The sequence below is a fragment of the Budorcas taxicolor genome, chromosome 23, assembly GCF_023091745.1.
Source record: "Budorcas taxicolor isolate Tak-1 chromosome 23, Takin1.1, whole genome shotgun sequence".
In the NCBI taxonomy this organism is placed as follows: Eukaryota; Metazoa; Chordata; class Mammalia; order Artiodactyla; family Bovidae; genus Budorcas; species Budorcas taxicolor.
In genome coordinates, this window is record NC_068932.1 from 35,952,697 (window position 1) to 35,967,811 (window position 15,115).

A 15,115-nucleotide genomic window follows, 5' to 3' on the forward strand; every position below is an offset into this window, starting at 1 on the left:
ATGAAGATAAATGAGTACGTGAAACTCTTAGGGTCATTCTGGGGAAGAAAGGCATTAAAGTATGTGCGTGGCACATTGTACATAAGTAAGCAGAGCCCATCTTTATCCTCTGCTACCCAGCACATAGCACTTTCATCGTGTGCACAGTACACGATATTTCTCTGCTCAAAAAGCTACAATGGCTTTCTTGTGGTTCCTAGAACAAATCTAAATTTTGCTGCCTAGATTTAAAAATAACCAAGAAAACTATTGTTCAATCTATCTAAAATATCAAGCTAGCTTTTTTATGGATTAGAATTCCATCAACTCAAGGGCAGAACTAATTCACTGTAAAGATTAGAAACACTGATTGGTCAACCTTAAACAGCAAAAGGCATAATAAAATGAATAAGAAAAGTGCAATAACTCAACAACAATACTATGCACTTGGTAGACAAAATCTTTTCAATCACATTGGTAGATTTTGGGGCACAAGAAAGCAGAGAGGGTGTTGGCCCTTGACAGTCTGGGAAGCCTCCATCACTGGTCCCACCCAGTCCTAACCTAGAGCCTGGTGAGTGTACTGCACTTTCAACATCCCATAAGCATAACACCAAACTTGTCTTTGCCTCCACCTCCATTCAGATTGTCTTCCATCTGCCCACTTACAGGTCTGCCCTGGTCCTGTCCACTCAGGTCTTCCGCCTTCTTTAAACTATCTCCAGCCCCACTCTTTCAGCGGAAGAACCCCCACCCTCTATGACTTCCTCCAGCACTGAGAAAGGGTAGTGCCCATTGGCCCCTAAACAGACTGGCTTTGAGTTTCCAATAAAATTGTCAACTCTTGGAAGGTAGAAATGTGTCTGCTATGTATCTCATGCTCCTGCTCATACCCACACAGACCACAGCAGGTAATATCTGCTGATTCATTCTGGGTCCAAAACCTGACCCCTCAAAACAAAATAAAAACAGTGGTGAAGGAAACAGAACGGCAAAAAGACTTTTGGACTCATGGATAAGAAAGGATTTGGCTTTGCTGTCAATATCCAACTTATACAGTGACAGCATCTGCTTCAACCTTACTAAGCACCTAAATTGTCGAACATAAAAGGAAGTGTGTGTACATATGAGTGCACGTTCATGCATGTGCACACACATAAACCATACACACAAAATGTGGTTCCTCTGAGCTTTGTCGTTTTAGTCCACTGTTATTCATCAAACATCTATTGAGCACCCACTATGTGCTAAGCACTGCACTTGGTGCTGGGAATTCAAATTAAAAGACACAGTTCCTTCTGTCCAGGGGCTTGATCTGGGGTGGGAAGACTTACTCAAACAGATCATTAAAACAACATGAGTTGAGAGAAGTGCTGATGGAGGCAGGAGAGGGTAATAGGAAACTCCGCAGAGCAGAAGGCAGAATTCCCCACCTGTTGGGATGAGTGAGTCAGGGTAACCCAGCAGAGAGGTATCCTGAGTTTTACAAAGTGAGCAGGAGCAGGGACATATCTAGGAGAGGAACTGGGAGGGGAGCTGAACTCACAACCATTTCAAGATAAAATGTCATTGCAGGGATTGTAAGCATGGTCCTAATAAAGACATTAGAAGAGACTGTGAAAATGCAGTGAGAAGATTGCTTCTCACACACACACACACACATTGGAGACATCAGCATGGACCAGAGAGCTCATTCCCTTCTGCTTCCTGGGGACACAGAGAAAAGACAACTTTTTCCAGATCAGGAAACTAGCCCGCAGCAGACATGGAATCTACCAGCAACTTGATCTCATACTTTCAGGCTCCAGAACCATGAGAAATAAACGCTTGCTATTCGACACCCCACCCCACTCCCCATTTATGGCATTTTGTTACAACAGCTGGAACTGACACAGATAGGTATCTAATAAACTCACCCCTCTGCATCTGGGTGGTCCTGTTGAGCCTAGGGAAGGTCAAGGACCTGTGACTGCATTTCACCAGGAGTAGAAGAAAGTCCTTCAGTGGGAATCATGACAGTGTTGTAAAGCCTAAGTCAGACTTCCTGAGTTGAAAACCCTGGCTTAAGTGTCTCACCTTGGGAGTGGGAATGTGCAGATAAGCAAGGGGAGAAGCCTAGAATGATCCATGTGGTAATAACGAGAGCTAGACACACCAGTGGAGAAGGCAATGGCACCCCACTCCAGTATTCTTGCCTGGGATATCCCATGGATGGAGGAGCCTGGTAGGCTGCAGTCCATGGGGTCGCTAAGAGTCGGACACAACTGAGCAACTTCACTTTCACTTTTCACTTTCATGCATTGGAGAAGGAAATGGCAACCCACTCGTGTTCTTGCCTGGAGAATCCCAGGGACGGGGGAGCCTGGTGGGCTGCCATCTATGGGGTCACACAGAGTCGGACATGACTGAAGTGACTTAGCAGCAGCAGACACACCAATAAGAACTCACACTTAATATAGATACAACTGGTTGTATATAGAAACAGACAGGCATATATACATGGGTTAGAATACACACACATGCGTTTTTTGCTCTGTCAACTGAGAGGGCCTAAAAGAAATGACACCCCAATAACAATAAGCGTACCCAGCACCCAGATCTTGGTTTCTAACATCATTCTCCAATAAAAGGAAGCAGGGCTCCTTTAGGAAATGGCTGACTCAAGGACAGGGATGGGAAATACACAAAATGAGCATGGAGCATCTTATAGTATTAGAAAGTATTGCAGAAGGCCTCAAAAAATAATTGACAGTAATATGTCAAAGGGACACAAGGAGTCCACTGAAAAAGCTTCCAGTGGACAAGCCAAGAAAATAAATTAAATATGCATTACATTGTAATCCAAGGTATAGAGTAAAATTGTATGAGGAGAAGAGCCTGGCAAGCTACAGTCCATGGGGTCACAAAGAATTGGACACAACTGAGCAACTATCACATAGGATAAAGAATCCTTTGCCAGAGCAGGAGTTGTGAGTTGGATCCCTGGGTCAAGAAGATCCCCTGGAGAAGGAAATGGCAACCCAATCTGGTATTTTTGCCTGGGAAACCCCATGGACAGAGGAGTCTGGCAGGCTACAGCCCATGGACTTGCAAAAAGTCAGGCACAACTTAGTGACTAAATGACAACAACAAGATAGAATAAATAATCCTAAGTCCATACTGATCTAAATATATGATTGTATAAAGTAATAAATGAAGCATAGGAACCAAATCTCCCTTGTAGAAAAATAACTTGAGTAGCTAGCCTCTGTATACTCAGATGGAACACAGCTCCGCACTTTCCCTAAGAGTAGGCTAGGTGTAGATTTCCTTCCAAAGAGTACAGTGTGGAAAGGAGTCAGAAAGTAATTTTGCAGTGGAAAAACTTGACAAACACTACTTCAGCCAGGTGTTCAAGATCAACATCAAGAGTCATAGATCATGTTGACAGGAAATGCCTTTGATATGAAGTCGGGCAAATGTGATCTTCCCCAAAACCCATACCCTCAGTCTAATCATGAGAAAAACAGGATTCAAATTCCCAGAGAGGGACATCTACAACAGAGACTTCCCAAAACACCAGGACTCCCCAACACTGCCAAGGTCATCAAAAACAAGGTAAGTCTTAGAAACTGTCACAGCCAAGAGGAGCCCAAGACACGGATGCTAAAAGTGATGTGATGTCCTGGATAGGAGCCCCGAAAAGAGATGGAACATTAGATACAAACTAAGGGAATAAGAATGGGCTTCCCAGGTGGCACAGTGGTAAAGAATCTGCCTGCCACTTCAGGAGACGAAGGAGACGCAGGTTCAACCCCTGGGTTGGTTAAGCTCCCCTGGAGGAGGCAATGCAACCCACTCCAGTATTCTTGCCTGAAAAAATGACATGTAAAGAGGAGCCTGGAAGGCTACAGTCTATGGGGTTGCAAAGAATCAGACACAACTGAGCGAATGATCATGCACACATGTACTCATGCAAGGGAATCTGAATAAGCCATGGAGTTTAGCTAATAATAACGGATCAATATTGGGTCATTAGTTGTAACAAACGAACCATGTTAATGTAAGAAGTTAGTAATAGGGGAAACGGGGTGCAGGGTATGTGGTGACTCTCTAGCTTCACAATTTTTCAGAAAACCTAAAACTTTACTGTAGAATAAGGGTCTTTCAACCAAAATAAATAAATATGTATTGCCCTGGTCCCTGTCCCTTCTCCCTGCGCCCATCCCCTTGTGTCTAGGATTGTACCCTCTGCCCCCCGTCCAGCCCCAGTCCTTTCCTGAGTCCCTAGTACATAGTATAAAGTGGTTATTAAGTCTCCATGTGTCCCGGAGCCAGCTGCTGCTGCTAAGTCGCTTCAGTCGTGTCCGACTCTGTGCGATCCCATAGACAGCAGCCCACCAGGCTCCTCTGTCCCTGGGATTCTCCAGGCAAGAACACTGGAGTGGGTTGCCATTTCCTTCTCCAATGCATGAAAGTGAAAAGGGAAAGTGAAGTTGCTCAGTTGTGTCCGACTCTTTGCGACCCCATGGACTGCAGCCCACCAGGCTCCTCCGTCCATGGGATTTTCCAGGCAGGACTGGAGTTGGGTGCCATCGCCTTCTCCTTCCCGGAGCCAGGGCCCTGCCTTTATCTCAGCGTTCACACCCACTTTCCCTCCCCTTCTGTCTCCCACTCCCAGTCCTGCTCTCGGCCCAAGCCCCCCAGGGCAGACAGGTAAGTAAAGAAGAGAGCAGAGCAGAGGCTGAGGTTGGAACTGAAACCAGCTGGAAAACACTGAGATAGCATAGGAGGAGAAGGGTGGGAGACTTTAAGAAAAAGTCGGAAAAAGAGGAAAGGAAAAAAATAAAATAAAATTGACTCTGGTGGGATTCGAACCCACAAAATATAAAATAAAACAAAATAAAATCCTGGCTCTACTACTCATGACTTGTATAAACATCACTAGATGGATTCTACTCTGTGCTCAGTTTTCTCCCCTGTAAAGTGGGATTACTGGTTATAAAACCTACTTCAAAAACTACGGGGACAGATTCAACGGGAAAATGTGTACAAAGCAACTGTCCCAATGCCTGGAATACAGGAAGTGGACAAATACTGGTGGTACCGTCATCATCATTATTATCATCCCAATAAAATAAAATTTAGAGAAGAAAAATTCCTCTTGTTATTAGCAACCATCTCAACAATAAAACTTACCCCCTTTCATTGATCTGGCAATTGTGAAACTCGACTAACTGGGAGGAGAGACTCTGAGACCTCACCTGAAACGCATACCTCAGGATTGGAGTGAGGACACAGAATCTGCTACAAGGAAAAGCATTACTCGAGGCCAGCTGGCAGGGAACAGACCACCTTGCACAGCCCAGGCAGAATGTCATAAAGCATCTCAGAGAATGTGACTATTTAAATATGCCTATCGTTTTCCTACACAAGGCACTCACACAAAGTGAATCTACATGAAATTAAACGATAATGTTCAGTTTGTGCTGGAAAGATGAATGCATTTCCTACATGACTCGGAATATTCTACTGACTCTGAACAGAAAGGGGGATGATATATATATACACCATAAATATTAGCATAGAAACGTGTAACCAGGGAACCAGCCACTTTCCACCATAAGAATGTTCACGCATTTTTCTCATTTACTTGTTAGCATCATATGACAACTTGGAGTTTTTCCCTGGAGGTGATAACAATAGATTTAATTTATTCACCCAAATCCCACATTCATAAAGAAAACAATGTTTCATAATGTATAATGTTACCAGGGGGACCATAATTCATGGCTAAAGGGTCAGAGTTTTATAATAGATGGGTTTTCTGAAGTGGTTGGGAAAAACCTAAGATCCAACTCCAGCAGTTAGACCAACACATTTGAAAAATGCAAAAGAGCTGAAGTCAAGCACATTATAAATGGCAGTGGTCACTGTGATCACAAACCCACCTCAACAATTAACGAGCTAGGCTGGGCTGCCAGAAAGCAAACTATGATTTATTGTTCTTTTCAGATTAGTAAAAGCAATGCCATCCAGTGTGAATTCCATTATTAACACACATAGGAAAGAACTGATGTTTCCAAAAAGCCTTGAGAGTAGGTTACACTTCTGCAACCATGTTTCTTTTCACCTTAATTCTCAGCCACCTCATTCTCAACCTCTGTTTTCACCCATGTTCTCTGGACAATACTCGAAATCTGCAGCATGGGACATTTTTGTACTCATTAACTCAAGTTCACTTAAAACTTCTTAAAACAGAGCATCAGCAGGAAGCCACGTTGGGTCAAGGATCTCCCCAACTCTCTCATTTTACAGATAGGAAAACCGAGGCTGCTGGGCAAAGCTATTGGACCAACCTCCTCAACAAAGGCAGCAACCCTACTGGGGGAAAAACTGATGTCTACTAGGCATATTTATATATATATATACACACACACACACACACACTAATGTGCTGTGCTTAGTTGCTCAGTCGTGTTCGACTCTTTGCAACCTCATCGACTTTAACCTGCCAGGTTCCTCTATCCAGGGGGATTCTCCAGGCAAGAATACTAGAGAAGATTGCCATGCCCTCCTCCAGGGGATCTTCCCAACCCAGGGACTGAACCCAGGAATCCGCACTGCAGGCAGATTCCCTACCATCTGAGCCACCAGGGAAGCGCATACGTTAATAATGTATACATAATATAGATGATGAAAACATATGTATGCACTGGAGCAAAGTGGCTTTTTACAATCTGAAGACACATAGAAGAATATTTTATTGGCGTCTTTGGGGAGTATAATTTGCCAGCCTTAAGTCATGGCACAAGACTCCACACAGGCACAAAATATGGTGCTCAGTTGAGGTGAGCTGGCTGGGTGGGAAGTTCCCACTACCCACCACACTTCCTCAAGGGAGCGACTAGGGCCTGAGGGCAGGGCCCCATCTCAGCCCAGCTCGAGCCTGCTCAGCACTCAGCCTTGGTCCTAGTTTTAACTTCTCACATGCTGTTCTTGTGCATTTTCACAGCAGTCAGTGTGGTGCTTTTAAATGTAACTAAGACCATGTGACTCTTCTACTTAAAACTCACCACTACCACCATGGACTTCCTTCCTCTGATCCCTAGACCATGCCTGCCCTCCTCTCCTTGCTCATTTCATACAACTTCCTCTCTCACACCAGCTTCCTTCTGATTCTGGAATATGAGGGCGTTCCTGCCCACCAGGCCCCTCCCTTGCAAGTTTTCTTGCTGGGCCCCAGATCCTCCAATAGCTGGGCTTCCTTGTCACTCTCTGGCCACCCCCATGTAACATCCCTGGCCCTCTGAGCCCCTAGCGTACCATCCATGATATATTCTTCACTGCTTATGCTGTGCTGTGCGTAATCGCTCAGTCATGTTCAACACTTTGCAACCACATGGACTGCAGCCCATGGAGATTCCATGGGGATTCTCCAGCCAAGAATACTGGAGTAGGTTGCCATGCCCTCCTCCAGGGGATCTTCCCAGTCCAGAAATTGAACCCAGATCTCCCGCACTGCAGGCAGATTCTTTACCAAGTGAGCCATCAGGGCAAGCCCAAGAATACTGGAGTGGGTAGCCTATCCCTTCTCCAGGGGATCTTCCCAACCCAGAAATCAAAACGGGGTCTCCTGTGTTGCAAGCAGATTCTTTACCAGCTGAGCTACTAGGGAAGCCCTCACTTCTTGTATCCCTTTTGAAATTTATCTTGTTTATTAATTTGCATGCCTGGCACCAAATGTTCCCCAAGCTCGACCATGAGTTCCATGAGAACAGGGGAATTCATCATTCCAGTCACTCCTTTATCCTCATAGAAAGTACCTCACACACAGTTACTGGTTACAAAATAAACAAGTGCACTATGTTTGAAAGGTATCAAAAATTACTTCAGCTGGAAGAAAACCCTCTCTAATAGCAAGATCCCAGCTCCAGGTGAGAACTGAGGAGGAGGGAAGGCTATACCTCTTCGGGCACAGAGTCTATAACGGACTTCAGTTCACTGAGCAGAGAATTAACTCAATGGTGAAATGTTTATATGGTGCCTGCTGTCACTTTCAAACGCCCAGCTGAGTGGTGGTGTTCTCATTTCCAAGCCACTCAGTTTCCGTTCGATTTCAGAATCAAGGTTGAGCCCATGGATGAGCATTCAAAGGTGCTTCAGTAACTTCAAATGAGCTGTGCGGTGTGGGTGTGCATGTCTAGTCTTGACTTCATTATTAAACGATCAGTATAAAAGTGCCCTAAAACTCAAGATTCTAGACACATGCGCACGTACAGCATTTTCAATTGCATTTGATGTTGTGAAGAGCAATTCTGTGGCTCTTCAGAATTCCTGAGAGCCATCCAGTGGCTCATGAGCTCTGTGGATGCCAGATAATGTGGGTCAATTAAGGCTCCTTGAAAATGTGGCCCCATGGTCCCCAGAACTCCTACACACGGAAGGCCCAGCTGCGGACCCACTGGTCCCTGACTGTCCTCAGGCCCTGTGGTCTGTCACAGCGAGTGGCATTTACAGATGAAAGAACCGAGACAAACTCAGAAACGGCTCTGAGGGTAGAAATCAGCTCCCACGTGCACACACCACGGTACCAGCAGAGAAAGACCCGCAGTAGCTGCTGCGCTGTCATCCGCTATGACAAGATTGATCTGTAGTGAAAGAAAAGATAATGCTATCCAGAGGAAAAAACTTCGGTTTCCTCTGAGAACATCTGATGTTGTCAACTTGCAAGCCTGCTTCCCTCTTCTGCCAGCCCTGGCGTACGGCAGCCCCAACATGCAAGGATTCCTCTGGGCAAAGAGACCTCACTCGCTCATGGCCAAGAGTACATTTTTGCAAACCAGCACGCCCCAACCCAGCTGGCCTTCAGTCCCTGGATAAACCAAAGCAAGCCGGGCCTGATGCCCATGGCATGGTCAGCCCAGAGCCACTCACAGTTGCCTCGATGGGCGGCAGAAACGGCCCTGTGGCTTCTGTTCACCTGAAACCACATAGTTTTCTGCTGTTTATTTCTAGCACACTTCATGGCCCCTGTGTTTCAAGTTAATGGCACAATTCTGGTAGCAAAGTTTCTGCACACCCATCCCCCACCCCACCCCCGCCCCAAGAAGATGCTGTGCAGTCACGTTTCAGACATTGTCTGCAAGACAGAGAAGCTTTGTCTTTTTCTGAGGTTACTGTCACTGACACATTTTTACTGTCACATTTTACTGAGCATTCATTTCACAGGCAGAATGGCCAGAAGCAGAGGTAAGGAGGGGTACCAGCTGGTGAGTTCTCGGCCATCATTTCAGAGAATGTCCCTCTGTATGAAACAGTCCTACAAAGGCCAGAGCCATGTAAATAATTCACAAAAGCAAGTTCAGTTCTCCCCATCTGTAATCCTAGTACTATCTCACAGGGCCAGGGATAGCTAGCAGCTTCTGTCTCTGGAAGATGTTATTAAGTCTCGATAGTCCATGATTTACAGGTGATTATAAGTTTTGCTCTGCATATCATTGTTACTGACAGTCAAATCCCATCAATGGAATGGCATGACTGATTAAAAAGGAGGCAAACTTGACATGAGCAGTCTGATAAGCCATTTTTTATACTGACTACAATAACTGAATGCTCATGGTTGTAGGTAGAAAAGCCAGATCTGATACCAACCTTTTCTCTCTCCATTCTCCAGGGGCCTCGGGATGCTGGCTCCAACAAGACTTTTCCAAACTCACACATTTTATGTCTCAAAAGAAGACACATAGTTTGGCATTGGGGAGAGCTTGGCTCTCTAGTTTATAGAAAAAAAAAAAGAAAAAAACTGCCTCCCATAGCAGGTCATTGAACCCTCAATGTGTCAAGGAAGAAAACGCACTGTAGCCAGGACCCTGACGGCACATGCTTTACACCCAGTCGTGGCACCTTCTCAATTTTGCCCATCGCTTCGTCTCCAGCCAAATGGAACTTATTACTTCTGGCTGGTTTAGATTTATGAATTATTTATAAAAGTAGGTCTATGACTCCACACTCTTAAAAGACAACGCAAGTCCCTTCGTTGTTGCCCACAACTGCGTTTCGATCAGAGAAAGCAGACAGACCTTCTCCATCACACGCTGCATGTTTGGGGTAAAATAATCGTTGAGAAAATATCCAGCCCATAAAATTATCTGGAAGCTACTTTTGTGATGCCTGGATTTTTTTTTTTTTTACTCCAGTCTCTTTTACCCTAAGGCAGCCTGGGATTCGAGAATGAGGTGGCAGGCACGGGATACACACACTTCCCACCTTGAATATATAAACAATCTGGTCTGTCCACTTTCTCCCAGTAGTTTCAGATGGTGATGAAAAATGGAAAGAGGCAGTTGCCCTGACGGTGTATCCAGTGGGTTCGATAAGGCCATGCCCGCGAGTCTCCCAGAGTGCAGAAGCTGTGCATCCTGAGTGGGGACTTAAACATGAGCCAGAAGGACACATAGCTTAGACACAGTCTACGCTTTCCCTCTCCAGCTCCCCTGAACATATAAACTTGACTGGAAAAATATGTAAGGCACTGCACACCCTTGCCGGGTTCCTCCCAATCACTGGCCCAATTGGAGGGATTGTGAGGTCCCTCTGGGCTGAAGGGCACAAAGTGGCCAGCCAGCCATGGTCTTGCCCACACCTTTGCTCGACAGAGAAGCTCCCAGGTGGAGGTGGCGTGTGGAGACCTGACCAAGCAGAAGCTGGCCTGGATGCAGGGGCTCTGAGAAACAGGGGCCTCCACCCGATCCCCTCCAGAGACAGCTGCTCCCCACCTGTCTCACAAGCCCACAGCAGCCCTGCCCTCGGACAGGTGCCTAGGCATGAACCCGTGCCCAATGTCCTTGCCCCAACTGTCCAGTCCTCGTTCTACCCCCAAGCAAGGTCCAGAGGAAGGGGCAGAGGCTGGACAGCAGAGGTTCTGGAAGGCTGATGGCACTTCAGGCCACCCCAGACCATCTTCCTCACAGTACGTCTGTCCTAAAGTCCCCGTGGCACGTCCACAGAAGGATGGAAAGCCCCATAACCCTCTGCACGCGGGTGATACTCTTTCCCAAAAGAGCGCAAGCAATAGAAAAGCAGGCAGGAGGCAATGAGCTTACCTTGCTGGAAAACATCTGCCAGGAGGAAGGAAAAACAGGAGGAAAAAGGGAGAGAGAAAGGAGAAAAAAATTAGTAATTACGTTGCAAATGACAGTGATGAGCATCATAGCTAACATACACTGACTGTACTAAACCCTCTTAGTACAATATTTCCTCTACTCAGAGACAGTGGTTAAAAGCTTGAGCTCTGGAAGGGAACTGCGTGGGTTTAAATCCTGGCTCGGTGCTTACTAACCCTGTGGCTTACAGATTCCTAAACCACAAATACATTTGCATTGGAAAGATTAAACAAACTGTGTCGTATGTTTTAAAGTCTTAGACTGGTGTCCAGGACATGGTAAACATACAAAAGTTGCCAGTTACTATTCATTTTAATATTACTATTTTCACTACAACCCTATGAGGCAAGTTGCAATATTATCCTTACTTTATAAATAGGGATACTGAGCTTCTGGATGGTTGAGAAACTGATCCAAGACCACAGAGGAATAAGCAATGAGCTCAGGATTGAACCCAAATCTGTCTGATTCCACAAACCATCTTCTTGCCTACTACTAAGCTGCCGGGCTGGTTTATAAACAACAGAAGTGACAATGGCACACAACAGGATAAACAGAGGAAAGACCTGTGAATCTACTAAAGTTCCATATTTAAATCATAATAAGCACAAAATCTGTATGAGTTCTCCACATATAATTCACAACTAATAACACCAGGTCTTCATATTAAATCTGAAGTCAAAATCTGTGACAAGCTGAAAAAAATAATACTAATTCATATGCCAAGCACTACGTCTGGCATCTGAAAACACACATATTAGCAAAAAGCATAAATTAACAAGCACTGGCTAACGGCTGCCAACAGTAACCACTAGGCATACTTCTGGGCTCTGTGCTCATTTGCTTCAGTTATGGTCAGCTCTCTGTGACCACAGCCCACCAGGCTCCTCTCTCCCTGAGATTTTCCAGGCAAGAATATTGGAGTGGGTTGCCATGGCCTCTTCCTCCAGGGGATCTTCCCGACCCAGGGATTGAACCCACATCCCCTGCATTGCAGGCAGGTTCTTTACCTGTTGAGCCAACAGGCTTTATACAAATGAATTAATCCAATACAAATTTGTTCTATCTGCCTTCTTCTACTCTATAGTGATTATGGGAGTCATCCATGCTGTGGCATGTAGAAGGCCATTCATTCTCACTGCCAGGTGGTATTCTACTGGGTGATTTTATGATTTTATCATAATTTATTTCTCCATCCTAATGTGGATGGATATTTGGATTGTTTCTGAAGACAACTGTTGGGCAATTACAAACTGTGATGTTTTGTCCATATCTTTTGGTCAACACGAATGCATAGGTCAGGTACATTTTTTAAGATTTTTTTTTTTTGATGTGGACAATTTTAAAAGTCTTACTGAATCTGTTAAAAAATTGCTTCTGTTTATGCTTTGGGTTTTTGGTCATGAGGCATGTGGGATCTTAGTTTCCTGACCAGGGATCGAACCTTTACCCCTTGGAAGGTGTAAGTCTTAACACTGGACTGCCAGGGAAGTCCCTGCAAGGTACTTTTTGACATCAGGCTTCTACAGACTCTCAATAACCCCCAAGATATTCCTGTCTGGTCCTACTTTCTCATCCAGTAATTCAAAGATGGAGGATAGCATTGGCAAGAATACAGACACCACTATGCAGATGTAAGCCAGTTCCTGCCCTGATCATGGGGTTGTGCCATGCTCAGTTGCATCTGACTCTTTGCAACCCTAGGGACTGTAGCCTGCCAGGCTCCTCTATCCGTGGAGATTCTCCAGGCAAGAACACTGAAGTGGGTTGTCATGCCCTCCTCCAGGGCATCTTCCCAACCCAGGGATCAAACCAGGGTCTCCAGCACTGCAGGTATTCTTTACCATCTGAGCCAACATGGGGTTGTAAACAGATACAAAACTTCTACAAGATAGTTTGACAGTATGTATGGAAAAGTTAAAATATACATCCTTAACCTAACACCACCACTGCTAGGAGTGTCATCTAATTAAGTATCTAAAGGTCTTCAAATATCTAAAGTCTACAAAGATGTTCATTACAGCATTGTGTATAAAGGACAAGCAACAGAGATTGTCTATTTGCCTGTCAAGGAGAAGGCAATGGCACCCCACTCCAGTACTCTTGCCTGGAAAATCCCATGGATGGAGGAGCCTGGTGGGCTGCAGTCCATGGGGTCGCTAGGAGTTGGACACGACTGAACAACGTCACTTTCACTTTTCACTTTCATGCGTTGGAGAAGGAAATGGCAACCCACTCCAGTGTTCTCGCCTGGAGAATCCCAAGGATGGGGGAGCCTGGTGGGCTGCCATCTTTGGGGTCGCACAGAGTGGGACACGACTGAAGTGACTTAGCAGCAGTAGCAGCAGCAGCAGCAGCAGAGAACCAAATCAAAAACAATACATCTATTCAATGGATTATGGCTCAGCCATTTAAAATGGTGGAAGATTTTTATTATTTTTGAGCAAAGAAATCGGAAAGTAACATGGAACATGTATCCTGAGCCCGTGTATGTGCATGTATGGGTATATATGTCTAGAGACCTGTGATGATGGTCACAGAAATGTTAACCTTCAGGTAATTGCATCTGGGATCATTTTAAATATTATATAAGAATTTCTGTATTATTTTAAATTTAACAATGAACATGCCCTACATTTACAATCTGAATTTAAAATTTACCTGCAATGTATGGCAAAACCAATACAGTATTGTAAAGCAAAATAAAGTTTAAAAAAAAGAATGCTAATATAGAATAATTTAACATAGAAAGCCCTAAAAAAAAAAACTAAATGAGAATTATATCATCAACATCTATATTTGCTGTCAGTCTTCAGCTAAAACATCCGCTCTCACAAGGTCACAAAGAGCCAAGGGGTCACAGATGGTGTGGATAACCATGTACTTAGTGAGTTAAACAGACTGCAAGGAGAGAAGACCAGTGAGAACAGTTTTCATTCCAGGTTCCTCTGCCCATGGAAATCTCCAGGCAAGAATACTGGAGTGGATTGCCAGTCCCTTCTCCAGGGGATCTTCCTGACCCAAGGATCAAACCTGGGTCTCCTGCATTGCAGACAGATTCTTTACCATCTGAGCCACCAGGAAAGCCCCCATTGGGGCACATGTGCCCTCATAAGGGTGTCACTCACGTGCAGCACACATGCTCCCCAGGGCACACCTAGGCCAGTGGCTATAGGACAGATGAGACCAACATAGGCTTAAAACTCCCAGGGAGTTGGCTAAATCACCACCCCTCCTCTCACACTTAGGAAAGCCAACTGGAATGTAAATGGGCCACACTGGTGCCATTACAGGAAAACTTATAACCTGCTTTAATTTATACATGCCATACATTACTCTCTAACCTCAGTAGTTCATCACTGGCCCAAGTTCTGACATAGCAGTGTATACAGAGCTACTCGGCCCCCATGCCCTGACGGTCCAGAGACGATGAGAAGGATCACGTGCAGCTCCCTGAATTAGCACAGTCACGTGCATCTGCTGCCTGCAACGCACAGTCTGAGCCACCCACCCTCTGACCAGCCTGCACACCTGGAGAAGCCCTCCTCCTCCCCCTTCAAATGTCACAGCCACTGTGAAGTTTCTCAGAGCCTATCCCTGCAGAGAAGGAAGTCGCTCTTTCTGCCTCTGTGCTCCCAGAGTAACTTGTGCATGTTGCAATTAGAGTTCATACTATAATTAGTTATTTATGAAGACCATGTACTCCTGAGAACAAGAGCTATGCGTCTTGATGGCCTTTGTGGATCCTAAGTGCCTGGCATGGTGTGTTCCCACACAGGAGGGAAGGGCAGGGGGGCTGGTATCTCTCAACACTCGTCTGCTACAACCCCCTTGTTTTATAGATGAAGAAACTGAGTCCCAGAGAAGGAAGAGATCTCTCCCAAGATCACACATGGTGTCCGTGAAAGGCTGAGCCAGGACGACATGAGATTCATTTAACCTTAATGAAGCACAAAATCATCCCTATTAGTAGCAAAGTACAAATTAGAGAT

The 15,115-nt window shown here is 45.2% G+C and overlaps 1 protein-coding gene across 1 annotated transcript in view; it reads right to left on the reverse strand.

Annotated features, from left to right (window-relative positions):
* The window catches only part of GFRA1 (GDNF family receptor alpha 1), a 226,991-nt gene that overhangs the window by 149,974 nt on the left and 61,902 nt on the right, over positions 1-15,115 (reverse strand). The window contains exon 4 of the mRNA XM_052660880.1: positions 11,064-11,078. Coding sequence (XP_052516840.1) covers positions 11,064-11,078 — 15 coding nt within the window. The remainder of the gene's footprint in view (positions 1-11,063; positions 11,079-15,115) is intronic.